At 55.7% G+C, this 27,194-nt stretch overlaps 3 protein-coding genes across 13 annotated transcripts in view; 2 read left to right on the top strand and 1 right to left on the bottom strand.

The window, feature by feature from the left end:
- The window catches only part of RIPOR2 (RHO family interacting cell polarization regulator 2), a 77,706-nt gene extending 63,092 nt beyond the window's left edge, over positions 1 to 14,614 (top strand). For 3 of the 5 annotated variants that reach the window (XM_036343036.1, XM_036343037.1, XM_036343039.1), the window contains exons 13-23: positions 70 to 219; positions 1,632 to 2,294; positions 4,477 to 4,655; positions 6,112 to 6,280; positions 6,944 to 7,079; positions 8,241 to 8,402; positions 9,146 to 9,304; positions 9,788 to 9,990; positions 10,783 to 10,866; positions 11,741 to 11,831; positions 12,953 to 14,614. In XM_036343036.1, coding sequence (XP_036198929.1) covers positions 70 to 219; positions 1,632 to 2,294; positions 4,477 to 4,655; positions 6,112 to 6,280; positions 6,944 to 7,079; positions 8,241 to 8,402; positions 9,146 to 9,304; positions 9,788 to 9,990; positions 10,783 to 10,866; positions 11,741 to 11,831; positions 12,953 to 13,053 — 2,097 coding nt within the window. In that variant the 3' untranslated portion in view covers positions 13,054 to 14,614. Of the gene's footprint in view, positions 1 to 69; positions 220 to 1,631; positions 2,295 to 2,930; positions 3,779 to 4,476; positions 4,656 to 6,111; positions 6,281 to 6,943; positions 7,080 to 8,240; positions 8,403 to 9,145; positions 9,305 to 9,787; positions 9,991 to 10,782; positions 10,867 to 11,740; positions 11,832 to 12,952 lie in introns of those variants that run through there. The other 2 variants (XM_036343038.1, XM_036343041.1) reach the window with 2 other exon arrangements.
- Positions 14,615 to 14,861: 247 nt separating this feature from the next.
- On the top strand, positions 14,862 to 17,358 carry ARMH2 (armadillo like helical domain containing 2). Its single transcript, XM_036344057.1, has 2 exons — positions 14,862 to 15,464; positions 16,778 to 17,358. The coding sequence occupies exons 1-2, from the start codon at positions 15,200 to 15,202 to the stop codon at positions 17,200 to 17,202; spliced, it is 690 nt and encodes a 229-aa protein (XP_036199950.1). The 5' UTR covers positions 14,862 to 15,199; the 3' UTR covers positions 17,203 to 17,358.
- Positions 17,359 to 18,599: 1,241 nt separating this feature from the next.
- Positions 18,600 to 26,762, bottom strand: GMNN (geminin DNA replication inhibitor). Of its 7 annotated transcripts, none has more exons than XR_004973360.1 (7): positions 26,626 to 26,756; positions 25,008 to 25,065; positions 22,877 to 22,954; positions 21,627 to 21,774; positions 20,242 to 20,324; positions 19,860 to 20,046; positions 18,600 to 18,994 (listed from the first exon to the last, which is right to left on the bottom strand). XR_004973360.1 is itself a non-coding variant. In XM_036344119.1 (7 exons), exons 2-7 carry the CDS (start codon positions 25,019 to 25,021, stop codon positions 18,884 to 18,886), a joined length of 540 nt encoding a protein of 179 aa, XP_036200012.1. In that variant the 5' UTR covers positions 25,022 to 25,065; positions 26,626 to 26,762; the 3' UTR covers positions 18,600 to 18,883. The 7 variants fall into 7 exon arrangements, 6 of the variants coding, with proteins under 6 accessions (XP_036200012.1, XP_036200015.1, XP_036200011.1 ...); XM_036344119.1 differs by having other exon boundaries at positions 19,860 to 19,970; positions 22,877 to 22,949; positions 26,626 to 26,762; XM_036344122.1 differs by having other exon boundaries at positions 19,860 to 19,970.
- Between the last annotated feature and the right edge of the window lie 432 nt (positions 26,763 to 27,194).

The following is a 27,194-nucleotide window of genomic DNA, read 5'->3' as shown; positions in this document are numbered from 1 at the left end:
GAAACGCTTGCCGAGACGCTCACCCTAACCTGTCCCTGCTCTCCCTGTCCCCGTCTCTCGCTCCGGAAGCGCTGGCTGCAGCCCTCCCCGGACAAGCCCCGGCGGCTGTCCGCCCTGAGTGCCTTGCAGGACACGCTCCTGGCCAAGCTGCACCGTAGCCGCTCTGTGTGCGACCTGCCCTCCCTCAGGCTGAGGCCCAAGGCCGTGCTCGAGTCCTACGTGAGTGCGGCCCAGCGGCCGCGGGCGGGGGCTGCGTGCTCTGCTTGTGTCTTGCTTGTCCTGTCCGGCTCCCTGGCGGGGACTCGTCCTGCATGCAGTTGGTGGGAGAGCCCTGTGTCTTGTCTAACGACCCTGCTTCTGTGCTGTGGTTTGTCTCCGCTGCTGTGAGGACACCCACGGTAACGGTAACGGTAACGGTAACGGTAACGGTAACGAGCTTCCCCTCTTTAAAGTGATTCAGTGACACGGAGGCCCGGGGAGACTTGATGCCAAGTACCCGAGTCCTTATGCTCCGTGCTCACCGGGAAAAGGCTGGGGAGGAACTCGGGCTTAAACCCACGTGACTAGCACTGTTTCCTTTAAAAAGGTTCTTCATTCACTGTAGTGTTTGTACCAACTTAATTAAAGCAGAACAGAGCCCGGCCCGAGGGGCTCAGTGGGTGAGCGTCAACCTATGAACCAGGGGGTCACGGTTTGATTCCGGGTCGGGGCACATGCCCGGGGTTGCGGGCTCGATCCCCAGGGGGGCGTGCAGGAGGCGGCCGATCCGTGATTCTCTCATCATTGGTGTTTCTGTCTCCCTCTCCCTTCCTCTCTGAAATCAATAGAAATATATTTAAAAAATAAAATAAAAGCCGAACAAAGTATCGCATCTTTTCAATGAAATAGCATGTCTTTCAAGCTAGATGCCAAAAAAAAAGGGTTTTTGTTTGTTTGTTTTGTTTTTGTTACAAAGGCGTTTAGTTTGTGCTCATCGGAGTCCGGCTGTTCTCACGTGCACGTGTCCCGGATCTCCCTGTGCGCCCCTCTCCGTACAGTAGTTAATGTGCAGTCTCACTCACAGGCCGGGGGCACACACATGTTTTAAGTTGGCGCTGTTACCCCTACGTGTGGCTGCGGAGCTGTGAGGTCCCGGGATGAGGGAACCCAGCCTTCCCCCGGGAAAATGTGAACTTCCACCCGGAAAGGGAGGTTTTTAAAGGCCTGTTTGCTGTAGCTGGACACGCACACACACAAAACCAACAAACAAAATGCTACTATGATGAGAGATCTGGGTTTTTACTTATTTTATTTTTTAAAAAGTAGCTTTATTGATTTCAGAGAGGAAGGGAGAGGGAGAGGGAGAGAGAGAGAAACATCACTAATGAGAGAGAATCCTGAACCGGCTGCCTCCTGCACGTGCCACACGGGATCGAGCCCGCAACCCGGGCCTGTGCCCCGACCTGGAATCTAACCATGACCTCCGGGTTCACAGGTCGACGCTCAACTGCTGAGCCACGCCAGCTGGGCTGGCTTTTTATTTTAATTGGGTTACAGCTTATTTGGAAATCAGCCACACCAGACACCTCACCTGTATTTAAAAATAACACAAAGAGAAATTTAAATGCTAACGAGATGCCTCTCTCCCGCAGTCGAACCTCCCAGATGACACCTTCGAGAGTGACAAGGCTGCCGAAGAGAAGAGGCCGCTGTCCCTCAGCTTCGACGACCTGCCCAACGGGGACTGCGCCCTCCCTGCCAGCCCAGCTGGCTCCCTCGCCAACTCGTGCCCGGCCCATCCCGAAATCACCATCACCCCCGCCGAGCTGCACCGGGGCCAGAGCACCGAGGACTCGGGCTCCGTGTCCTCCAGAGGCTCCTCGGGAGGCGGCCCGGGGCCCACGCCGACCCCAGAGGAGGACGTGGAGGGGCTCCCGAGAACCGAGGCCTGCCCGGCGCCCCCAGGGCCCCCGGCCGGGCGCCTGTTCCTGGAGAGGGCTGTGGCGGAGGCGCTGCTGCGGGAGTCGGATGAGGCCTCAGAGCTGAAGCCGGTGGAGCTGGACGCCTTCGAGGGCAACGTCACGAAGCAGCTGGTGCAGAGGCTGACCTCGGCCGAGGCGCCGGCCGCCACGGAGAGGCTGCTGTTCGAGGAGCCGGTGGTCAGTGGTGAGGTGGACGGCGGCCAGTCCTTCCTGGACGGGAGCCTGGAGGACGCGTTCCACGGGCTGTTCCTCGCGCTGGAGCCCCACAAAGAGCAGTACCAGGAGTTCCAGCAGCTGAGCCAGGAGGTCATGCACTTGGATAATGTCCTCAAAGTAAGTGCCTGAGCAGGGACCCCGGGTCAGGGGGCGAGAGAGGGGGCTGAGTGGCGTTCTGTCTACAGCAGCGTGTCTTCATCTTCCATCCTGTCCCATCACAGAGCTGTACACAATGGCTCTTTATTTTTTAAAATATATTTTTATTGATTTCAGAGAGGAAGGAAGAGGGAGAGAGAGATAGAACCATCAATGATGCTGCCCTAGCCAGTGTGGCTCAGAGGATAGACCTGCAGACTGAAGGGTCCTGGGTTCGATTCTGGTCAAGGGCACGTACTTTGATTGCAGGCTCCATGGCCCAGGCCCTGGTCAGGGCTTATGCAGGAGGCAACCAATCGATGTGCTTCTCTCACATCGACATTTCTCTCTGCCTTTCCCTCTCTCTTCCACTCTCTCTAAAAATCAATGGAAAAATATCCTCAGGTGAGGATTTTAAAAAGTAATTAAAAAATAAAATAAATAAATACACACACCCGTATTGTACACGATCACGCTCTGCGGATGCCAGGCGTAGGAAAGGAGAACCAGGAGGTTGTGCCTCTGAGGTGAGGGCTGGGGCGAGGGCTTTGCGCCCGCTGGCCGGCATTCCGGCAGCGGCGGGACGTGGCTCTCTCTCTTTCCCCTTCACGTTCCCAGGATGCATAGCACCTTGAGGATGAGAGACTAAATGATGCCGCCCCTCGGACGGAGATCCCGAGGGCGACTGAGCAGCTCTGATGCATGAGCACCTGTGCTGGGTGGCCTCCTGGGCGTAGAGACAGCCCCCACCAGGCCCTTCCCGCCTGTGTCCCGAAGTCGGCACGAGGACCTTAGTTCTGCCACCTTGCAGGACTTGCCCCGTTCCACCCACCCCAGCGAACCCTTGACTATTGGGAAGTACCTCTCTCCACCTCCATGCCTGTAGCAATGGGCGTTATTCTGTGTGTGATGTCTGCGAGTCTGTCCAGTGCCATAGGATTCTCTGGGCCACAGGTCTGCCCCCCGTGACTCCGGGCCATGGGCCGGGTCAGGGAGGTGACGGAGCAAGGTCCTTCCAAGGCAGAGCTGGGAGGAAGCAGCGCTGCCTCTCATGGTGCCCACCATTCATGTCTCCTCGATGCAAAAGAAAATGATGTGCTGTGAATGTAGATGAGCTTTTAAGGCCACCTTCCCAGGACACGTGGGTTAGTGAAGGGCGCCCCCCTCTGTTTCTGGGGGCTGTCCTCTTCATCCTTCAGAGCAGAGGCCTCGCTGGCAGCTCCCATCTTGGGAAGACAAGGCCTTGTGGAGTTAGAGGCTGCTCCTGTGCCACACTGAACCCACTTCTCTCTCCATGTCTCCTGGGTCATGTTTTACTTGGGGTTGAGCTCCAGGCAGAGGGACATGGCAACTCTGATTCCCAAGATTTTAGGTTGTAATAGATGTTTTTTAACTTTCTTTTAACACGTTAAGCACCATGTCAGTCACTGGTGACTGACACTACACTTTCCGTTTGGACCTCGTCAGTCTCCGGCCGCCAGCATATTGGTGAAATCAGATATCGCGGGCTAAATGGAAAGGAAGACAAAACAGGCTTGGCACTTAATGTATTAAAATATATTTTTACTGATTTCAGAGAGAGAGAGTAACATCAATGATGAGAGAGAATCATTGATTGGCTGCCTCCTGCGTGCCCCACAATGGGGATCGAGCTCGCAACCCTGGGCATGTGTCCTAACCAGGAATTGAACCATGACCTCCTGGCTCATAGGTTAGCGCTCAACTACTGAGCCACACCGGGATGTTTTTGAACTTTTTATTATAAACATTTCCAACAGTAGTAGAGCAAATAGATAATGGGTCCCCCCCACCCCCCTCCAGCTTCCTCGTGCTCCTCTCCTGGCCAATGTCCTCGTCTCGTCTTCGAGCTGCTTGCTTCCCTCTGCATTAGTTTGGAACAAGTCCCAGAGACTGTGCCATTTGATTCATGGTTGTTCTTTTTTAAATATGAATATGTTAAATGCATTTGTTTTTAATATCAATAAAATACAATAAAACAAAAGCTTGAAACAAAGACAGTGTCACCTGTTCCTATTGGTCAGAGCGGGTGCTGGGTCCCATCCCCTCGGGGACGCTGGCTGTGTCCGCCCCGCAAGGACCTTGACCGTGTCCCCCCTGTCGGGGTCGTGGGGGACGCTGATGTGCCGGTGCCCCTGCCTTGCAGTGTAAGCCGCCCGGAAGCCGCAGCACGCCCTCCAGCCTGAGCCTGACGGTGGAGAGCGCCCTGGAGAGCTTCGACTTCCTGAACACCTCCGACTTTGACGAGGATGAGGATGTGGACGAGGGTGGCCCTGTGGGAGGTGCCGACTCGGTGTTTTCAGACACGGAGACGGAGAAGAACGGGTGAGCCTCGCTGGCGTGGACGCTCCCACTTGCTGCGCTGAGCCCGGCAGCCCCTCGTCCCTCCCGCCTCCGCCCCCTGCAGCCCTGGGGGTCTCCCGGGAGTAAGCTCCTCGGTGCAGCCTCACAGCCAGGCGTCAGCCGGGCACCCAGGGCCCAACCGAGTGTTTTGTCCTCGGGGTAAAGTGCCCAGAGCAGCACCCCAACAGCTGTGAGCTCTGGTGCCCCATCTTTTTACACCACGGGGACGGAGAGCCTGAGCCGGGAAGCCGGGAGCTGGGCTGTCGCTGCCCAGGTGTGCGAGCCTGGGACGCTGGTTGTCATCTCTGCTGGTCCTTGTGGCCTGCCCCGCCCCCCCGCCCGGCACCCAGGTTCATTCTGGAATAAAACAGATGCGACAGACTTATTTTTCCGTGGGAGTGCCCATCACCATGCCACTGTGGGCAGCTCTGCCTTGGGCTTTTTGTTTTGTGTTTAAATATGTTTCTATTGGTTTTTAGAGAGGAAGGGAAAGGGAGATAGAGATGGAAACAACAATGATGAGAGAGAATCATGGATCGGCTGCCTCCTGCACGCCCACACTGGGGATCGAGCCTGCAACCTGGGCCTGTGCCCTGACCTGGAATTGAACCCTGACCTCCTGGTTCCTAGGTCGACGCTCAGCCCCTGAGCCCCGCCGGCCGGGCCGTGGGGCACAAACAAAGCCTGGGAGGCAGAAGGAGGCTGTACCCCCCGCGGGACCAGTGCCCCTTAGCTTTTGTCCCGAGTGGAGGTCCGGTCTCTGGTTGGCAGAGTTGCTGCCCCCTTTGCTTCAGGTAGGGACTGACGAGGTCAGGAAACTGGCTGGGCAGGTTCGTTCTGAGCAGGACTCCTGGGAAATGGCAAGTACAAACACGGTTTAATCCAGGACCCTGGGCGGGTCCCCCGTCGCGAGTGTCGCCTGGGCAGGTTTCTGAGACTCGGTGAGGCTGCTGGCGAACGGTTCTCTGTGCCGAGAGCCGGGAAGCAGTTTTTCTGCCTGACCTTTTACATCAGGCACATTGGTGACAGGCTGACTTGAGATGTGTTGCAAGGTAGCTCGAGCCCTGGCCGGTTTTCTCAGTGGATAGAGCATCGACCTGCGAACCCAAGGGTCCCGGGTTCGATTCTGGTCAAGGGCACAAACCTCGGTTGCAGGGTCCTCCCATGCCCTCGTTGGGGCCGTGCAGGAGGCAACCAGTCGATGTGTGTCTCTCACATCAGTGTTTCTCTCTGTCTTTCCCTCTTTCTTCCACTCTCCCTAAAAATTCAATGGAAACATATCCCCAGGTGAGGACTGAAAAAAGAAGAAAAAGGCAGCTTGGGTTTTCCAGGCCGTGGGAGGAGCTCTTGGGGACCTGAGGGGAGCCACGTCGAGTTGACCTGTGGTTTCCACACGGAAAGAAATGGCTCCCCTGTCGCTACCTTCCTCCTTCAACAGCTACAGGTCAGTTCACCCAGAGGCCAGGGCGCACCTCAGCGAGGCGCTGACGGAAGACACGGGCGTGGGCACCAGCGTGGCCGGCAGCCCCCTCCCGCTGACCACGGGGAGCGAGAGCCTGGACATCGCCATCGTCAGGCACCTCCAGCAGTGCACCCAGCTCGTGCAGGTACGGCCGACGGCGTCGCGGTAGGCCCAGGCGGTTCGTGGACCAGAGAGGGAGCGCTGCTGCTGCTTTTTTAAAAAATATATATTTTTATTAATTTCAGAGAGGAAGGGAGAGGGAGAGAGAGAGAGAGAGAGACATCAATGATGAGAGACAGTCCCCACACTGGGAATGGAGCCCACCATCCGGGCCTGTGCCCTGATGGGGAATCAAACCCTGACCTCCCGGTTCAGAGGCCGATGCTCAGCCACGGAGCCACGCGGGTGGGCGAGATAGCTTGGTTATAATTATGACTATTAGACACCATGCTGCTAATTTCAGCTTGAAAACAAGGAAATAGATCCAGGCTGAGAAAAACCACCACGCTTATAAAATGCGTCTTTTGGGGCGTACACACCCACGGCAGCCTGAACGCGCCTCCCTATGGAGAGGGCTCACTGATTTCCAGTGGCCTCACCGCCCCCCCTGAGAGAGTTCCAGAATGTGTGTAGGCGGGGGCACGCAAAAAGCCACGGGAGCCTGTCTGGTTTCAGCACTGAACCCAGGAGCAGCATCGCCCGGGGCAGGGCGCCACGGAGTCGGCCACGTCCCCAGCGGGCGCAGGAAGCGCGGTCGGGAGGGGCGCTGGGCCCCACGCCTGAGACAATGCTCTCGTTTCCTCCCCAGCAAATTGTCTTCTCCAGCAAAACCCCCTTCGTGGCGAGAAATCTCCTGGAGAAGCTTTCCGAGCAAATCCGCGTGATGGAGAAACTCGCCGCCCTCAGTGACGAGCACATAGGGAACATCGGTTCCGTCCTGGAAGGTGAGGCCCTGCCTGGGAGTCCACGCTGACCCCCCTCTGCCCCTCCCCGCTCTTCACCCCTCCTCCCTTCCCCGCTCTTTACCCCTCCTCCTCTGTGTCTGGACAGGCAGCAGCAGAGCATTCAGAGCAGGGGCTGCCCCACAGCTGTGGGGTCTCACTAGCGCCCCCTTCACCTTCGGAGTCAAAGTGCACCCGGCTTCTGCTGGGGCCTCCTTCATAGGCAGGCACTTGGGTGCAGACACGGGTGTACAGACAGATATGGGTGTGCGCACACAGGTGTGCAGACAGACACGGGTGTGCAGGCACGAGTGTACAGACATGCAGGTGTGCAGGCACAGGTGTGCAGACAGACACAGGTGTGCAGACACGGGTGTGCAGACAGCACCATGTCACCTCTAGCGTGGCTCCCTGTGGGGATGTGAGATGCGGATTGTCCTCACACTGAATTGGCTAAGACAGCCCCACCGTGGCCCAGGGTCACATGCAAGATGCCCCCAAACCTACCGGGAGCCAAACCTTAGGGAGAACCTAAGGCCTTCGTGAGGGTCCCTGGGTCAGAGAGTTCTAGGTGGGGAACTTGACCCGGGAAAGATGCCTTAGAAGGTGTGTGGCCTCACACACACACACACACACACACATACACGGAATATATTTTTTCCATTGATTTTTAGAGAGAGTGGAAGGGAGGGGGGGGCGGGAAGGGGAGGGGGGTGAGAGGACTGGGTTTCTCTCCCCGAAAGCAAAGGGCTCTGCTTCCTGTCGGCTGCAGGGGCCCTCAGCAGGACGGCTGCGTCCTGTGGCCATCAGCCGACGAGGGTCCTTAGGAAATAGTAATAACAGGCCGGTGGGGGCCCAGCCGGTGCGGCTCCGTGGTGAGCATGGACCTAGGAACCAGGAGGTCACGGTTCGATTCCAGTCAGGGCACAGGCCCGGGGTGTGGGCTGATCCCCAGTAGACGGCGTGCAGGAGGCAGCCGATCCATGGTTCTCTCTCATCACTGATGTTTCCATCTCTCTCTCCCTCTCCCTTCCTCTCTGAAATCAATAAATTTTAAAAATAATAATTTTTTAAAAAGGGGGTGGTGGCCACGCCTCGCCCCCCCCCCCCCCCCCCCCGGCCGGGTCCCTCGCCCGGCCTCACGGCGTCCTTCCTTCCTTCCAGCCATCCCCGAGTTCCACCAGCAGCCGTCCCTGCTGTCCTTCTGGACCGAGTGCTGCGGCCCAGCGGGCGTATACCACAGCTCGGCCGACCGGGTGGTCCAGCAGCTGGAGGCCAGCTTCGCTGGCGCCGTCAACGCAGACTACCCAGGCCTGGCAGACCCAGGTGGGCACCGTGGGGGGGCGGTCTGCCCCAGGGTCCCCACTCCTCCGCCCGCCGCCACCCTGGACGCCAGGCCTCCCCCAGGGAGACCTAGGAAACCAGACGGAGCACGTGCTGACTCAGCAGCGCAGGGACCTGGGGAAGCCCTGCCTTCCCATGTCGCTGGGTGGCACCTCCCAGCCCCGATGTCGGCGGGTGTGGCGACCCCTTGGGAAATGGGCAGTTCTACCCACACTCAGTAAACCCCTCCCCTGGGAGCCAGCACCCCGCTCCGGAAGAGGTCAAGAGAAATACACGCTCACAAGGGAGGGACGTGCACATGGAGTTCGCAGCAGCTCAAATGCCCCTGAATCAGAGCCCAGACGCTGTCATCTGTCCGCACCCTCGGGGGCTGGGAGGCGATTTTAAGAAGAATGAGTTACGGGTGCAGGCTCCGTTTGGCATGAGTCTCAGCTCTTTTGATGAGCGAAAGGAGTCAGCTGCCTGAAGTTGGGGCGCAGGCTGTGCTGACTTGTAAGCGGGGAAGGGCTCACAGTGACCTCACGGGGCACAGCTGTGACCTGCACTTGGATCTAAACGGCCCTTGGGCAGGTGTGTAGACGGCACCGGTCGCCCGCTGTGCCTGGGGTTAGTCCACTGGCGGGCTTCGCTCTGTCCTGCTCCACAGTGAGAAAACGAGCGAGTGAATGAATGAATGAATGAATGCGTCTCCTAACGGCTGCCTTGTGTCTTCTCTTCCCCAACAGTGTTTCGGACGCTGGTGGCCCAGATCCTGGACCGGCCGGAGCCCCTGCTGCCCCCCAGCCTGGCCTCCGAGGTGGTCACCGTCTTCCAGTTTCACGGCTACTTCTCCGGCCCCGGGATGGGCGGCCTGGAGGGCCATGTGCGCCAGCTGGCGGGCCAAGGTGGGCGGCTCGCGGGGCATGGGCGGTGGAGGGACACGGAGTGGCCTTCTTTTTTATATTATCGCTTTCAGAGAGGGAGGGAGAGGGAGAGAGAGACAGAAACTGCAATGATGAGAGTCATGGATCGGCTGCCACATGGGGATGGAGCCCGCAACCCGGGCCTGTGCCCTGTCCGGCAATCAAACCGTGACCTCCTGATTCACAAGTCAACGCTCAACCACTGAGCCCGCCGGCCAGACTACTGTGTACTTTTTCATTTGCCGGCTTAGTTCATCCGACAGTTAATTTCGTGGCCATTATGGGCTGGAGACCACGCCGTTCTCCTCCCAAGCGCCTCATTGGCCTTGACAGAGTCACAGCACTGATGGGCCCTGTCCTCGAGGAGCGGAAGCCCCCTCTGTCACGCCCTGGTCTGCCCAGACGTGGCTCTGCTGCTGGGTGGCGCCTGCTCGCTGAGCGCCCTCCTCTGCGTTTCCTCCCCAGTCTCCATGGTGCGGAGCCTGCAGTCGCTGCGGGACGAGAAGCTGCGCCAGGCGGTCAGCGGCCTGGCCCCCAGCAGCCTCCCGGCCCAGCAGGAGGTGCTCCGGACCCTGGCTCTGCTCTTAACCGGGGCCGACCGCGGCGTCAGCCAGGCCGTGAGGCTGTACCTGGAGGCGGCCGCCGGGAACCAGCCTTTCAGGGAGAAGGTAGGCTGCGGGGCCCTGGCCAAGCCCCACGATGCTTCCTCCTGTCACCTGCTGTGACTGTTGTGCCGTTTCCTTCTCTAGGACGAATGTGTATCGTCTTTAAAAGTATTTGTTACTGATTTCAGAGAGGAAGGGAGAGGGAGAGAGAGAAACATCAATGATGAGAGAGAATCATGGATACATTCTCCTGTACACCCCACAATCCAGGCATGTGCCCTGACCAGGAATTGAACTGTGACCTCGTGGTTCATAGGTCGGCGCTCAACCACTGAGCCACAGGTCAGGCAAGAATCTGTATCTTGGACGGTGGCTCAGTTGGTTGGAGCATCATCCTGTACACCCAAAGGTTTCTGGTTTGACTCCCAGTTGGGGTGCGTATAGGACCCCAACCAATCGATGCTTCTCTCTCTCTCTCCCTTCCTCCCTTTCCCTCCCTTCCTCTCTCAAAGCATAAGCATACCCTCTGGTGAGCGCCCTGTAGCTTTCCTGTGAAATAGCACGGTTCCTTCTAACTAGCCTGAGCGCCTCTGCGGGGCCCCACGTCCCCCGAAAACTGGGCTCATGGCCGTGCATCTTCCAGCTTCATCCTCCCAGAGCCGCTGGCCTGGCCCAGCATACGGGATCCACATAGTGGATAGGAAATGTAAAAAGACGGCTCTTTTAGCAACGTGAGTTTTCATGGGCTTTTGGCTCGGAAGGCAATGCAGAGTGAATGGTTTAGCTGTAGTCCGTGTCAGGCAGTAACGGATAGGAACCCCTAAAACCAGGTGTTCACTGCCCTCCTCCCACCAGGCCCTGCTCTACTACTGTGAGGCCCTGACTGCCCGTGACCTGCAGCTGCAGAAGGCGGCGTGCCTGGCTCTTCAGAGCCTGCAGGTGAGGCCCGTGGGACTGAGCCCTGAGCAGGGACAGCTTCCTGCCGTGTGTGTGTGTGTGTGTGTGTGTGTGTGTGTGTGTGTGTGTGTCTGTCTGTCTGTCTGTGGTGCAGGACTGAGCCGCGTGTGCGTGTGTGCGTGTGCGTGTGCATGTGCGCGTGTGCGTGTGCAAGCCCCGTTAGCGGCATTGCTGGTCTCCTCTGCCCTGTTTGTTGCTTGGAGTCCTTTTTTCTCTTCTTGCAACATAACAAAATGTGATGTTTCAGACCCTCCTACTCTGTTCCTTCCGGCTCAGTCCTGGAAAAGTGTCTCTGATCCCCAAAGAGAGAGGCTGTGATGACGCACTAATGTGCGTTGTGTCCAAAACACCAGCAGGGCCCCGTCCGCTGTGCGCAGCACTGCACCTCAGGGTGCCCGTGGGTCCAGCCCGGCCCCGTGACGGCTTTCCCGGGGCAGCTCGGCCTTCACCGGTCGGGGTGGGGGCGGCCTCCTGGAAGCCACACGGGATGAAAAGCACTGACTCCCCAGCGCCAACGGGCTCACCTTCCAGTCGCCAAGATGTAGTCACAAACAGCGAGACTGGTCAGTCTGAGGGGAGGACGAGAGGGCAGCCCAGCCGCCCTCCACTGCGGTCCCAGTGCTCGTAAGACAAGTCAAATGTCTATTAATATAAACAATAAACCACAATAAAATACAGGGAAGCCCTCAGGGCTCCTGCTGCTGGGGACCTGGCTCTCTCCGGGAGTTCACCCCGCCCGTGGGGTGGCGCCCAGGAGCCGGGACCCAGCTCCCCACATGCAGCTGGAGGGGCCCGGGTAGGACAGCCTGGCCCCGGACAGATGTCAGCTCACGCTGTGCATGGCCCCGCCCCGCAGGCCACGGAGAGCATCAAGATGCTGGTGACCCTGTGCCAGTCGGACGCGGAGGAGATCAGAAACGTGGCCTCCGAAACCCTCCTGTCTCTGGGTGAGTGTGCATGGGGCTGCGTGCTTTTGAGTCTTACACAGAGCTGTCGGGGAGGGTCCCTGTGCACCATGTAGCGAGTCCCCCCCATGGCTGCCTGCTCACACACACGCTCACACACACGCTCACACACACGCTCACACGCTCACACACACACGTTCACAATATTCACACACACACTCACACTCACAACACACGCACATATACTCTCACACACGTAATGCACGCGCGCACACACACACACACACTCATACACACCCAGCATGAGGAATCCTCGTCTCCACGTCTCTCCGGCTTCTGTCCTGACCCCTGGATGTGGAGGGTGAGGGCTGGGAGCCTCCGGGATGCCGCCTCAGTCTGGGCAGGATTTTGGACTAAGAACCTGGAAGTCACACCGTCGTGGCACGAGCCGGGGTCTGGGCTGCTGCCTCCTGCACGCCCCTCACTGGGGATCGAGCCCATAACCCGGGCCTGTGCCCTGACCGGGAATCGAACCCTGACCTCCTGGTTCAGAGGTCGACGCTCAGCCACTGAGCTCGCCGGCCGGGCCCAGGTCAAGCACAGCTGACTCTGTCCTCAGTCTCTGTGTTAAATGGACGGAAGCTTCTCGCCCTCACTCTCCCACTTGCTGGTAAAGTTTTTAAATGAGGAAAAATGGAACAAAATAGTCAAGTAATTGACACGCGTTGGCCGTTCAGGGCGCTCCTGCTGACAGCCTGAGCCCGTGGTGGGCGGTAGGCTCGTCACCACGTTGACATGGTCACTTCTGGCTGGCGTTTGGAAGCCTGAATGTGACTCTATGAACGGCCGTGTAGGCGCCGGCACAGACGTGTAAAGGTAAAAGCCGTGCGGACGTTGCACGCTCCAGGGGCCAGGACCCGCGCGTGGAGGCCGCGCCCCGCCGCAGCAGGCTCCCGGGCGTGGCAGGGGTAAACCTGCTTAGTGAACTCACGGACACCACGTGCCCCAGACCTCTCGCCTCCCACCTGCCCGCTGCCCGGCTCCGGCCTCGGCTCCAAAGAGAGAAACGGCATCATTAACAAGAGAGGTGACTTTTCCTTCCCTGACGGTGACAGCGGAGCGTTGAGCTGACGCTGGTACCCGTTTCTCGCGTTCCCATCCAGGCGAAGACGGGCGGCTGGCCTACGAGCAGCTGGACAAGTTCCCCCGGGACTGCGCCCACGTCGGAGGCCGTCACGGGACCGAGGTGGCCACGGCCTTTTAATGACCCAACAGCTGTCGTCACAGACGGCCCTGGGGTCCCGGAGGCGCCGCGATGTAGCCGGAAACCTCCCGCGGTGTAGACAGAACGCGACCCGGTCCAGCGCCCAGCGCGAGCTGTGCCCGCTGCGGGAGGGCTGTGTGCAGCGTAGGTCAGTCACATCGCCGACCGCGGGCAGCGCTGAGTCAACAGAGCCCCCGTCTCTGACACGTATGGGATTTCAAAACAGCCATCTCTGTACTTTTCCAGAAGTTCTGTGAGCTTGAGGCCGTCCTGTGAGACTCGGGTAAATGTCGTACAGCTTGCAGTTCTCTCCGTCCGTCGTGTTCTCGGGGTTGAGGGTCCCCACCCCCCACCCCCCACCAGCCACCTAATTTTACCTTCAATGAAAAGCACAAAAAAGAATTGCTCCCAATAAAAGTTTGCCTGCGCGACGGTAGAACGCCACACTGTAAGAGCGTAATGTTTTTACACGTCACGTGTCACTGTGCCTCCTGTCCCTCTTCCTCCTCCTGAGAGTTCCGAAAGCGTGTTTCCACGGTGGTGAGGAGGTGGGGAGGTGACCAGGAGCAGACGACCTTGGGAGATCACCCCCCTACTCCTTAAACACAAAGGCACGCATTGCGTCTGCTTTTATTTTTGAACAAACAAGAGCCATTTTTTTATGATCTTTTTCTATAGAGGTACTTGGCTGCTAAGACCAACCCAAACCCAAAGCCACGGCTTCAGAAAAGCTGGGCGCTCCCTGAGGCGCGGGCGCGCGCAAGTTGGAGGGACATTGAAAAGGGGTCCTTGTTTCCGTGACAACCCCAGGAGGTCAGGATGAAGACTGCCCCCTGGGGGGGGGTGACTGCCCCCTGCTGGGACCCCTTGGCCAAATAGAACAGCAGCAGCCCTCACCGCTCCCACCAGGGGAGCAAACCCAGTAGTTAAAGTCCACGCCTGCTCAGGAGCTCCTGGTACATAACGGGGCTTCCTCCGAGGCGTATACGGGGCGGGATATGCCAAGTTATCTAATAGGTGTGAGTGTAGCTTGAACTGTACTCCAGATGTGTTTGTATAAAATGCCAGTGAGGTGTCATTTTAAATATCTACACGTCAGCAGACCTTTACAGCAGCTCTTAGTTCAACTTAAACAGTGTCTGCCGGGTTTCCCGGCAAAGAGTCCTTGGGACTGTGAAGTTACAGTGTGTGTGTATATATATATCTATTTGTATATTTATAAATATTATATATATGCCTATGTCCTTCCTTTGAAAAGTTCCTTGTACAGTCTATAGTTAGGATAGCCTGCATAAGCTGCAGTCCCTGTGAAATGGTGGAGATGATTTTTTTTTTTTATAGAAAACTCAAATCCCAAATGTGACCAAGTGTTTTGTTGGTTGTGGTGTGTGTTTTTTAAAAGAATTTTGAATATTGCATGAGCAACGGACTCCAGGTCTTTTATATTCACGTCTGCATTTTGTTTTGGTTGAAGGGGTGCGTTGTTTTGTGGCATTTGTATCCATCACTGTTCCCATCCTGGACGTTCAAATAAAAACTATTTTTGAATCTCTGGTCTCAGGCCCAGAGTCCACTGTATTTTTTCACACGCCCTCGCGAGTCGGTACATATACACGACACCTCACTCCCCATTGGAATTTGTTCTGATCTTGACATTCCTTCATCCATAATGAGGGATAGTAATATTTGCTTCTTGGATATTTTCTTTTAAATATATGTTTATTGATTTCAGAGAGGAAGGGAATGGGAGTGAGAGAGAGAAACATCAATGATGAGAGAGAATCATGGATTGGCTGCCTCCTGCACGCCCCCCGCTGGGGATCAAGCCTGCAACCTGGGCCTGTGCCCAGCCAGGAATCCAACTGTGAACTCGTGGTTCACAGGCCAACATGCAGCCATGGAGCCACGCCGGCCAGCACTCCTCGGGCATTTTATGAAGCTACTTGGAAAAAAAAGACTCTGAGCTCCTGGAGGATAAGAAGCATCATCCTTCATCTGTGTTCTCAGCCCAAACCCCAGGCAGCACCCTCTGCTCCCCAGCCCGTGTGGTCCAGGAGACTCCGTTGCTAGGTGATGCGTTCCAGAGTTCTGAACTATTGTGGCCAGTGGCGCGCAGTGGACCGGGAGCCCCTGGCCTGTCCACACAATGGCCACGGCCCATGTTCCTTCTGAGCAGTACGAGTCTCGGGTTTATCAGTATGTTGTGCGGCTGGGCCGGTGCCTCCGGAGGTTCTGGAATGTCTATATTATGGGCTTCTTCGTTGAGGAGGAGAAAGAATATATACCCCAAAGCCAGACTATTTTTCATAAAGAAAAAATCATGGCACTTGGCCAGACATTGAAGAACAAATCCCTGGCCATCGAGGAGAGGGCTCAGGCCGCCTACAGGATCGGACTGCTGGCCTTCACAGGTACGACCCTCCAGGGCTGACGTCCGTTTCACACCCCGTTTGCTGGTTACACTAAGTGAGGGTCTTCACAGGGCTCGTCTTAAAACCCCAGCAACACTTCCTTTGCCTAAGTTACCAGTTTTCTGTCTTTGTACCACCAAAGACATTACTGTTTATTTTTCTCCTTAAGGATCTGGGTTTTTTTATTTATTTATTTGGTACAAAGGATTCTTTTTTAAAAATGTATTTTTATTGATTTCAGAAGGGGAGAGAGAGAGAGAGAGAGAGAGAAACATCAATGATGAGAGAGAATCATTGATCGACTGCCTCCTGTACACCCCACTCTGGGGATCAAGCCTGCAACCCAGGCCTGTGCCCCGACTGGGAATGGAACTGTGACCTTCTGATTCATAGGTCACCGCTCAACCACTGAGCCACGCCAGCCGGGCTCAGCTAAAACTTGAACATTGACGAGAACATTCTTAGCATGTAAGAGAAATGCAAGTCAGGTGGGAAGTCCAGGCTGGAATCGGGCCAGTGATGAGGCTGCTCCTCACGCCTCACCTCTAACAGGCTCCTCCCTTCTCGGCGTTTGAGACTGGAACGAGGAAGAGCTGGGGGTCAGGAGGAGGACCAGGTGGTGCAGGACCAGGTGGGGTCAGGGGGCAGAGCCAGGATGGCCTCGCTGGTCCCAGGCCTGCAAGAGCTGGGGTGGGAGGGGTTGGAACGGGAGGGAAGGGCAGAGCGGCTAGCTTGCGAGAAACCTCTCCGACCACCAGCCCCGGCTTTGCAGCTCAGCCTTCTGGGGTTCTCGTTGCTGCTCTGCTGCTCTTGTGTTTTTTCTTTTTTAATCCTCATCTGAGGACCTTTCTCCATTGGCTTTTAGAGAGTGGAAGGGAGAGAGGAGACACAGAGAGAAACATCGATGGGTTGCCTTCGCACATGCTCCAACCAGGGCTGGGGATCAAGCCTACAACCTAGGTACATGCCCTTGACTGGAATCGAACCCGGGACCCTTCAGTCCCCAGGCCTACGCTCTTTCCGCTGAGCCAAACCGGCTGGGGCAAACGCTCTGGTGATTTTTCAAGTACTGAAGACGGAGAAGCAGGAAGGAGACCACAAGGGAGATGCCCGAGAACCCAGGCCTCCAGGGTGTCTGAGGACGGGGACCTCGGCAGGCAGGGACCTCCCAGAGCCCAAGTTCTCGAACACACACGTTCCCCGGCCCGAGCGTCCGTAGGTGGCAACAAGAACAGGCACAGCTGAGCCGCCCCGCCCGTCCCTGGCCACCAGGCCTGCCGAGTGCTCCTGGAACCCAGGTGCTTGTCTTCCAGGAGGACCCATGGCCGGGAAGTTTGCGGCCGAGCACATGAAAGAAGTGGCGAACTTGCTGCAGAACGCCCAGGCAGCCCCCCACGCGAGGATCCTGCTGCTCCAGAGCGTGGCCTGCTGGTGCTACTTGAACCCCATCACCCAGAAGAGGGCCAAGTTCCTGCAGCTCGTCCCCATTCTCATGGCGATTTTTGAGACGGTCCCCGAGTCCAGCAAGACGGGCGTCAACAACAGCCTCCTGGTGAAGTTCTGGGCGTGCTACACCCTGTCCGTCATGACCTGCAACAACGTGTCCTACGTGGAGGAGCTGAGGGAGCACTACAAGTTCAAGTACCAACTGCAGGCGCTGGCGCAGAAGGACTGGGCGGGCTGGCCCGAGAACTTCGCCGAGGTGCTCTACTTCCTCATCGGTTTCCACAGGCACTGACGCCTCTCCCTCCTGGAACAGAAATAAACGATCAAAGCCCACACGTCCCTCCTGGCGTCTTTTTTCAGGTGGTTGGAAACTCCCATTGAGCCCTAGCAGGTGTGGCTCAGTGGATAGAGCGCCAGCCTGTGGACTGAAGGGTCCTGGGGTTCGATTCCCGGTCAGGGCACAGGCCCGGGTTGCGGGCTCGATCCCCAGTACGGGGCGTGCAGGAGGCAGCCGGTCCATGAATCTCTCATCATTGATGTTTCTCTCTCCCCCTCTCTCTGAAATCAGTAAGAATATATTTTAAAATGACCTCCTGCAGATGAAGGTAATAAAATGGGAATTTTGGGATGATGCCAGGGGCATTGGTGGGATTCATGGGGTGTTAGATACTAAGCCAAGGCGCCCAGAAAAGCCAGACCCACTACGGTGCTGGACACGGGCGCCCCACCCCTTCTGTTTCGGTGCCGGCCTCCAGCCACCGTGCCCTGGGCTGAGGTGGTTCTCTGGCTGCCAGACCATGAGCTTCTGGCACATCAGACGGCGCTGCGACATTTGGTAGCTAACTGAACACTAGATTCATCATCTGAAGGAAAGTCTTCCAAATTCTCTCGATCGACCCAGTTTCCAGGTGACAAAGACCTTGCCTGAGTGACCCTTCGATGTGCGACATGGCTCCGTTGCCCCTTGCAGGCGCCGTGCGCCTCAGAACACGTTGTCCCACGGCCGTGTACTCCGCACACTGTACCCCCGTGTCCTTGTCTTCCTGCAGAACGGGCTCATGGGAAACTCCTCATTCATTTCACCTGGCTCTGACTTCTTATGCCTTCCATAGTGTATGCTTTTAAAAACACCTATGTTTTTATTGATTTTTTAGAGAGAGAGGGACAGAGATGGAAACATTCATGAGAAACACTGATCAGCTGCCTCCTGCACGCCCCACACTGGGGATCGAGCCTGCAACCCGGGCACGTGCCCTGACCCGGAACCCAACTGTGACCTCCTGGTTCATAGGTTGACGCTCAATCCGAGCCACACTGACCAAGCCTATACGTGTGCTCTGTGCCGTATCTAATGTAACGTGCATAGCTTCAGAACCCTCAGCTATTCCTGCATCTCGTCACTGGGCGTGCACCTGGTCACCATCGCCATCGGCGGGACAGACACACGAGGAGCTCCTGACACCACCTCCTCAGGGCCTTTACCAAAACCCCCAGGAGGAGCGGGGGTCGAGGGGCCTGGAAATCCACAGTCCGACCCTGAGCTGGGGGCAACCAGCTGGGGAGTCAAACCTCAGCCATTTCCTCTAAAGGGGGACAAATTCACTTTCTCCTCGTTTCCTCCCAGACAATAGAGGGGTAGAAAGAAAATGATATAAAACCAGAGAAATAGACAAATTTTACTCCTTAGACTTCGTTTCTCCAAGAAACACATATGCTCACTAGGAAACGAAGTTTATTTATCACGTACACAAGTTGTGTCTGACATCTGAGAAAATGTTATTTACATAAAACACCATAGATTAAAACATACAGTATTTGTATTTTAACACGATAGGGTCCCAGGGCTCAAACAGGACGTCTGCATCACAGCTATTTGCTCTGCCACCAAGAACCGTCGTGGCGGTAACGGGCACGTCTGTTCTGAGTCTCTGCGCACAGCTCACACGGGGGAGGAAGACGCGGCGGCCCTGCACTCATGCCCACGCCGTGGCCGCCGCCTCCGGATCCTCGCCCGCCGCCTCCTCAGAGTCAGATCCCTCGCTGTCCGGCGATTCGAAGCTCTCCAGAGCGTCTCCTTTCAGCCGCTTTTAAAGAATGAGCCGTGTTTGTTATAAAAACTTTAAAGCCCAAGCCCCTGATCCAGCGGCGGTATGTGGCCCTCGGTGTGGCAACGAGGTCGCTGCAGACTGTCTCCGCTGAACCCGCTCACACCCGGGCCTGCCAGTCTCCCCCGCGCTGATCACACGCAGCCACGTCACGTGGCTGACTGACCCGCTCCCTTGGAAGGCACTGACTCTTCAACGGACGAGCCCTCCTCTAAGGCGGGGAGCCCGCTGGGGACCACACTCCGCAGCCAAGGCAGCCATGACAGCATCGCCAGGTGAGAAACTCAAACGTTAAAGTCTGTCAGGGCCCGAACATGCGAGCAATTCAGTACAAAAAAGGGTTTCACTTGGAAATCTTCCATCCCATCAGCAAGATGCCTTTTTGTAAACAACATTAAGTTGTAAAACTTGGGTTTTCGGCTAAGCCTGGCAATGGAACAGGCACAAGGCCAATCCTTACAAACACGTTCCTTCCCAATTTTAAACAAAGTCAGATGAGCCCCACCCTTCCCGGCGCACAAGGAGCAGCTTTACGAACACAGGAAGGTCACGCTGGCACGAACGTTAAATGTAAACTGTCTAAGACGCGTCGGCTGTGAAAGAGAAGCCTTTTCCCTACTTTCTCAGCGGAGACACCGCTCAGCGTCCATCTACTGAAACTCGTTCTCATAACAACCTACAGAGCAGGGCCAGTGACCCCGCTTTATCGCTGAGGACAGCGAAGACCCCACAGCACCAATTCGCTGCTTACTCACAACCTTCACGTCCCGGGTGGGGAGCTAGGACCCCGGAGTCCGAGTCCAGAGCCCATAGGTCCTCGCGCTCGGCTCGGCGGGACACTCACCTCCAGAACCTCCGCCATGTGCTGCACGTGCTCCGCCACCTCCGCCAGCTCCCGGTTCTCCCTCTGCAGGCGGGCGATCTCACTCGTCTTCTGCTCGATCTCTCTGTGGAGCTGTGGCGTGGGTCAGCTCAGCGTTCCTCGCCTCCCGCCGCACACCCCGCAGGCCTCCCAGGTGTGACTGGCACACCTGCACAGTCCCAGCAGAGGGGCCATCGCTGGCACCCACCACTTAAGCTTCTTTGGGTAAAATAATCCTAACAGCCGCCGCATTAAACTTTCCTTAGGCCCAAATGAAAGCCCGTTTACACTGCTCCAGCCAAGTGCGCTAAGCAGTGAGGGGAATATTAAAATGCACAACGGCACCAGTTCTACTCAGCCTCACCTTCTCGTTCTCCTTCAGCGCTTCATAGAGAGCCTTCCGCCGCTGCTCCGCCACTTCCTTCCAGTACTGAGAGGACGGGTTTTCTAAAAAACCAATGTTTTACATGAAACTCGGAAAGCCACTCCTGTTCTGGCTGCGGTGACATCCCCAGCATCCTCCTTTCTATTTAAAAAGCAATTTGCAGTCTTAGTACCACCATATCACTTGGCAATACCCCTTTCCTAAATCTGAAGTTAGAAAACCCAGTTAACTTTGTTCTATTTTATTTCCCCGACATTTTAGGGATTCTCACACATCCCACTGAGGGTCTGTAGAGAGTTGTGTGCTCAGGTGACGTCGACTGGCATGTGTCATCTCTGTGGTGACATTACAATGTGGCACAGTCGGTTCTGTATGTGACTGCAGTGTTTTTGCCACCAAATCTCAGCCACGTCAGACATGAGTGTCACAAACCCTACAGTTCACCCCACAACAGGACTGGAGAGAGGGCTGCTGTACTTCTCTGCAGCCACCCTTTCCTGATTTGCCTGATAAACCCTACAGCCTACGATCCCTTTCCTTGCTGTCCTCCGGCAGCTCAGAATGAGCCCAACGGACTCCATGACCTTGAGTAAGTCAATTAACTTCTCTAAGTCTCCAATTTTTCATCAATAACAACATCAATGACCTTCCATGATGCTTAAAAACCATTGCCAGCTTCCTCTTACGGTGCCGCCTGCTATTCCATTAAAAACTTGCATTTAGCCCTGACCGGTTTGGCTCAGTGGATAGAGCGTCGGCCTGCGGACTCAAGGGTCCCAGGTTCAATTCCGGTCAAGGGCATGTACCTTGGTTGTGGGCACATCCCCAATGAGGGGTGTGCAGGAGGCAGCTGATCGATGTTTCTCTCTCATCAATGTTTCTACTAACTCTATCCCTCTCCCTTCCTCTCTGTAAAACACACACACACACACACACACACACAAACTTGCATTTATTCCCGCCCGGCGGCTCCCGTCCTCACTCCCTTGACTTCTGCCAGGCTCCTGCGGGCTCCCTCCCGGCACATTCACACTCCTTTCTTCAAACTCAGTCTCTAGACACTTTTTCCCCGAAAAGACTACATCTGCCTTGGCAATCCCATATCCAGCTGACATGTTAACCACTATCCTTCCCTTTAATATTCCATCCATATCTGGATCTTACAAAACAGCAAGACTTGTCCACGTTTGGTGCCGGTATTTTTAACCATAAGGAACGTTAGGGTGTCGAGCATCACAGTGAACTAGTATGTGGCCAGCCCAGAGGCCGTGGGCAGAGTCCCTAACAGGAGGAGGTAACAGTGACCTGTACTCCAAGGACAGTGTCTGTGATAAAGGCTATCTCATCTCACACTTGCCTCCTACCTGCAGCCATGAGGTCCAGTGCCTCCGGGGTAACTCCTCCGAGCTCCTTGCTCTCACCGTGCTCCGGGGCCGCAGTGGCTCCAGAGCCGCAAGTCTTAGACGCCGACTGGTCACTGCGATGTTTCGGTTTGAATGAGCCTTTAACCAGCTGCCATGGAAATCCACACGTCAATCTCATTTGTTTTTCTCTAAGAAGCAAGAAAGCTGGGTGCACCTGGGAACCAGCGCAGGCCCGGCTTCTGAAGGTGTGTGTTTAGAAGAAGGAAGAATCGCAGGGTAAGCCATGCACTGCTCGAGTCCAGAGCAGCGGTTCTCCGCCTGGGGGTCGCGACCCCTTTGGGGGTCGAACAGCCCTTTCACAGGGGTCACCTAAGACCATCCTGCATATCAGATATTTACATGACGATTCATAACTGTAGCAACATTACAGTGATGAAGTAGCAACGAAAATAATGTTATGGTTGGGGGTCACCACAACATGAGGAGCTGTATTTAAAGGGCCAGAAGGTTGAGAACCACTGGTCCCGAGAAAAGAGGGAAAGCAGGGAGGAGGAAGAGCCACTGGCGAAAGAAGAAATTAAGGATATCAAAAGAAAGAAACAAGTCAAAGGTGATATGGAACCACAATATAAATATGTAGAAATTTCTGAAGAATATGAAATTTGCCAAGAAATTTTTTGAAAGCTCAGTGGTCTTATTTATGTGTTAAAAATGGAGCCGCATCTGTTTGTGTCTTTCTGACATCTTTGGATCTTCTTTAAAAAATCATACAGTTTAAAACTCCCCCAAAATGTAAAGGTCTGTTTTGGGAATTTTATTTGCAGCAACTGTTTGGAATTAGAGCTGGATCTAAGGCTAAACTGAAATTTATTTTTATTGTTTAAATAATTCAGTTCCATAGAAAGGTAGTATTTTCTACCTGCAAAAGTCTAGACACTTTCAACAATGATTTCATCATTTACATACAGAAGTAAATGAAGGGTCCACCATTTTATTCTCAAAATAGGCGGCATTCCCCCTGTAGCTGATGACGTGTTCTATCATCTCAGTTCTACCAGTATTATACCAGCATCCTATTCATACCAACGTCAAACTTCCTCAATTGATCATTTAAAACAAAAGCCACTTCTGTGGGGAGTACACAATTGTTATTCTTAAACTCCTGCCCAATTTCAATGACTTGGGTATTTCTAACCAAGGAAACCTTGCAAATGGTTTTCATGCACAGGTTCTGGCCCCGGAACACATACCTCGTTCTCTCTGCCCACGAGGGGCCCGGCTGTGGACGGCTGGATCATCTTCAGGGTCCTCCTCGGGACAGGACTGCTCTAGAGTCAAGAGAATTCGTTATGGGTCCTGAGCGCTGCAGGGACTGTGACTGCCTTAGCCTCCTACGCTAACCAAAAAGGAACACAGGAACACAGGCAGGATGGGCAGAAACAGGGTCACAGCTGTGAGTACGCGAACCCCAGTTTGTTCTTGTGTTATCATGACTGAGTATTGTATTATTTTCTATATGAACAGCTGTAAACCTACGTTGGCCCCACCCTGAATTTGGTCTGCTAGGTAATTTTGCAATGCTAGGTATGAACAAGACATCGGCTTAACCAACTAGTAAACTTATTTCCCTAAAATTATAATAAAGTTTGAAGAAATTCTAAGAATGCATCGTATCACCCAAACTTAACACATTTATGGTAGAAACCCAGAAAACAGGAAAATTGGGGGGAAAAGAGTAATTGTTCACACTGCAAAATACTTCTCCCCCTAATCGACAGGATTTGTCTCGGGCTTCCTTGGCATCATGACTGTCCGCGAACATCCCCACGTGCTCACCAAAGGAACAGAGTGTGGGACCATCCTCACACACAGCCACACGCATGTACAGGATCCCTGCCCTGCCTGTGGGAGCAGTCTGCCTGGAGCCCGTCCATCAGGAGACAGCTGAAATTCAGCGCCTGGGGCACTGTAATTACTGCAAAGGGCCCAGCAGTTGTTTGGGGAAAATATGGCCTTCCTGGTAATATGTAAATACCTTCCCGTACATTTCCTGATCCCAGAGCTCTCTCTAGTTTTGCAAAAAATCATTAGTTATTCTGCCACCACGGGATAGCAAACAATGGTGGTACTCAAACAAGGTCAGTGGAGGACACCGGAGCAGCGTGAGAACGGGCGCCCGCAGGCGCGAGCTCACCTTTCCCACGGTCAGGTTTCCCTGCGGATGATTATCTCCCCATTGAACTGAAGAACCAATGCCAGCGACGGTGAGAACAAACACCCCCCCAACATTTCAGATATAATTTAGATTAGCCCAGTCTCCAAATACTAGGAGAAGCAAACACAACTCCGGAACCTGCATAACAGGAGGGTTTATTTAAGTGCTTGCTACTAACAATGACCAAAGAAGCCACAATTTACTGTCACACAAAAAGGCAATTCCCAAGACTTAACTTTTATAATGTAAGCTCTATAGCATCTTATCGTTTCCTTTATACGGATTATGCATTGGAATGATAGGCTCATTACAGCCAAAAAGGTTCTTGTATATTATGGGTCTTAGTCTTTTTAGAGAACAACTTGAGATTCTGTGAACCTCTTTAAAAAAATCTTTTTTATTGATTTCAGAGAGGAAGGGAGAGGGAGAGACAGAAACATCAACGATGGCAGAGAATCACTGATCGGCTGCCTCCTGCACGCCCCCTACAGGGGATCCAGCCCACAACCTGGGCCTGCCGCCTTGGCTGGAATCCAACCCAGGACCCTTCAGTCCACAGGCCGATGTTCTATCCACTGAGCACACCAGCCAGGGCTCTGTAAACCTCTTTAAAAACACACACACCCACAAGAGCACACACACAAAATTTTGCATATAATTACCAAGGAATCTATAGTAGAAATAGCAATAATAAGCATCCTGTTTACAAAAAATCCTAAGGAATCTAGTGGAAACTATAAGAACTGAACAAGTTCAGCAAGGTTGTGGGATTCAAGATCAAGGCACAAAAAAATCAATAGTATTTCTCTATGGGAACAATGAGTACATGAAAATTTACCTAAGGAAACAACTCCATCTACAACAACATTAAAAATAACATATTTAGGGAAAAAACAACGAAAGGCGTGTAAAACTCAATACTCGGGAAACGACAATGCACTGTTGAAAGAAAGTAAAGACTTAACTAAACGGGAAGATCAGAAAATTTAATATTCAGCCATAATTAATTCTTTAATGGTTCTCTGCTGTCACTTTTCCTCTGGCCAAAACTCAGTAATTTAAGATTTATGGAAACAACAGCCGGGTTAAACTTGGCCGAATTACGTCAAAACACTTCCACGCACTTGCTCTCCACCCACCCAGACGAAAGCGATCCCGTCACTTACCTGCACGCGCCCATGGGTGCCTTCCTGCTTCTGCTTCATACTGGGGTTCATTGTGCACCTGGGGAAGGAGGAGCGGTCACCAACAGCAGAGGGAGGCCGCCGGGGCGGGGCCTGCGCCTCCGCTGGGGCTGGGGGAGGGTCTTAGCCCTGCCAGTGACCCTTGACATCTGTACTTTATATAAACACACCCAACAATTCTGGTTAGAAAAAGCTTGTTGCAAAAGGAAAAATATAGAAAAAAAAATGGAAAAATATAAATGCAGAGTCTTAACCAATGTACAAAACATGCCGGTGTCCTGGCTGAGGGGCGGGGGGTGTCCTGGCTGAGGGGCGGGGGTGTCCTGGCTGAGGGGCGGGGGTGTCCTGGCTGAGGGGCGGGGGGTGTCCTGGCTGAGGGGCGGGGGGTGTCCTGGCTGAGGGGCGGGGGTGTCCTGGCTGAGGGGCGGGGGGTGTCCTGGCTGAGGGACGGGGGGTGTCCTGGCTGAGGGGCGGGGGGTGTCCTGGCTGAGGGGCGGGGGGTGTCCTGGCTGAGGGGCGGGGGGTGTCCTGGCTGAGGGGCGGGGGGTGTTCGGGCTGAGGGGCAGGGGAAAGATCTGTGAAAGGCCACAGGGAAGGCGCAGCAGATCCCGGGGTGTGCCCGCCTCAGTGCTGGAGAACAGCACCCCAACCTCGCCCTTTCCCAGGCGGACGGGCTGTGATAAACCCGGCAGTGACCTGGGAGGGGCTTAACATCCATCCGCTGGGACGACGCCCTCACATTGTGGGACATGTTTCCGCACCATCAGGAGCTGAGACGCGGGTAAGTGCAGAGGCTAAGCACCCACTGCGTCGGACTGACACCCATGTTTGGCCCCAGGCACGTGTCTGGGGACCATCTGCCGAGTTGCGGCCATGCCTCTACTCCGTCCGGGGCGCCACTGTGACTGTATGACCCATCGCCCTGGGACCCCGCAGTCATCCAGGGAGTCACCAACGTCGTTTAGGGAAAAAAGTGATCGGAACGGAACTGAAAATACGCGAAAACGCGCGAGTGCATGGCCCGTGGGGAGCCGGCCCAGCTTCGGGAATGTGATGGAGCTGGACGGCGGCGATGTACCATGTGCTTTCGTCCGCGTCGCATTACAAATGCTGACAGCCACCGCTCCGGGAAGGTCAGCCCTGCACCTGCGCGCGGTCTGCAGCCGGGCGCCCCGCACTCGCGCTCCAGTTCTTTTCAACGGAAGACACCAGCCCGGGCCTGGCTCCAAATGACAGGCTGACACTCCGGGGAACCGGTGTCACCAGCGCCATGCCGCGGCGTAACGAGGGGCCAGGATTCAGCGACCTTCCCCTCGAGCCCGGGGTGCGGCCCCCACGCCCCTCGCCCGGACACCGCCAGTCCCTGCTCCGGGGGCGGACGTCCCACTTCCCCACCCGCCAGGCGCGGGGCAGAATCAGGCACCTCGCCAGCCACTCCGCCTCCCCACCCCGACCAGCAGGGGGCGCAGCACTCCAACCGAGAACGCCAGCCAGCCAATAGGGAGCGCGGACAGGGAACGCGCCAAAATCGGCCCAGCCAATGGGGCGGCCCGGCGGCTCACCGACTGCCCCGCCCGCCCCCGTTCCAAAACTCACTTACCGCGACCCTGCGGAGTCACGGGAGGACCGATGCCGGCGGGCGACAGCCCCCGCGTAAACCTCCTGCCACCTCCGCTCACTCGTTGGAAAGAACTGTTCGGTCCTGGCCGCGCCGCCCCGCCCAGAACCCGCCTCGCCGCGCCGGCCCCACCTCCGCCCCGCAGCTGACGCGCGCTGCTCCAAAAGCTCGCCAACGCCGCCCCGACGGCCACGTGACCTGCCCGAGGGGTGTGGCTTCCCGAATCCAGCCAATCGCCGCCCGCCTTTGGCCCCGCCCCTGCCTGCGCCTGCGCCTGCGCGACGGTCGCGGCGTAGTCCCGCGTCCTGACCTCCGACCCCGCTCGCAGCGGGAAGAACCGCTTCCACTGCCGCCACCGCCGGAGGATGGCGAGCTGCACGTGCAGCGCACGACTCCTCGTGGTCTGTGCGGCCCTGGCCCCGCGGCTCCCTGATGTGGGCAGAGCCTTCACATTCGGGATTTTTGCATTTTGACCCTTAGGGTTCAGGAGGCGCTCGGGTCCCACGTGGGTTCCCGCTGCCCTGCAACTCGGGGCGACGAGACCTCAGCCC

This window comes from Myotis myotis, unplaced genomic scaffold, assembly GCF_014108235.1.
Source record: "Myotis myotis isolate mMyoMyo1 unplaced genomic scaffold, mMyoMyo1.p scaffold_m19_p_18, whole genome shotgun sequence".
Classification (NCBI taxonomy): domain Eukaryota; kingdom Metazoa; phylum Chordata; class Mammalia; order Chiroptera; family Vespertilionidae; genus Myotis; species Myotis myotis.
This window is presented reverse-complemented; position numbering and strand designations above follow the sequence as displayed.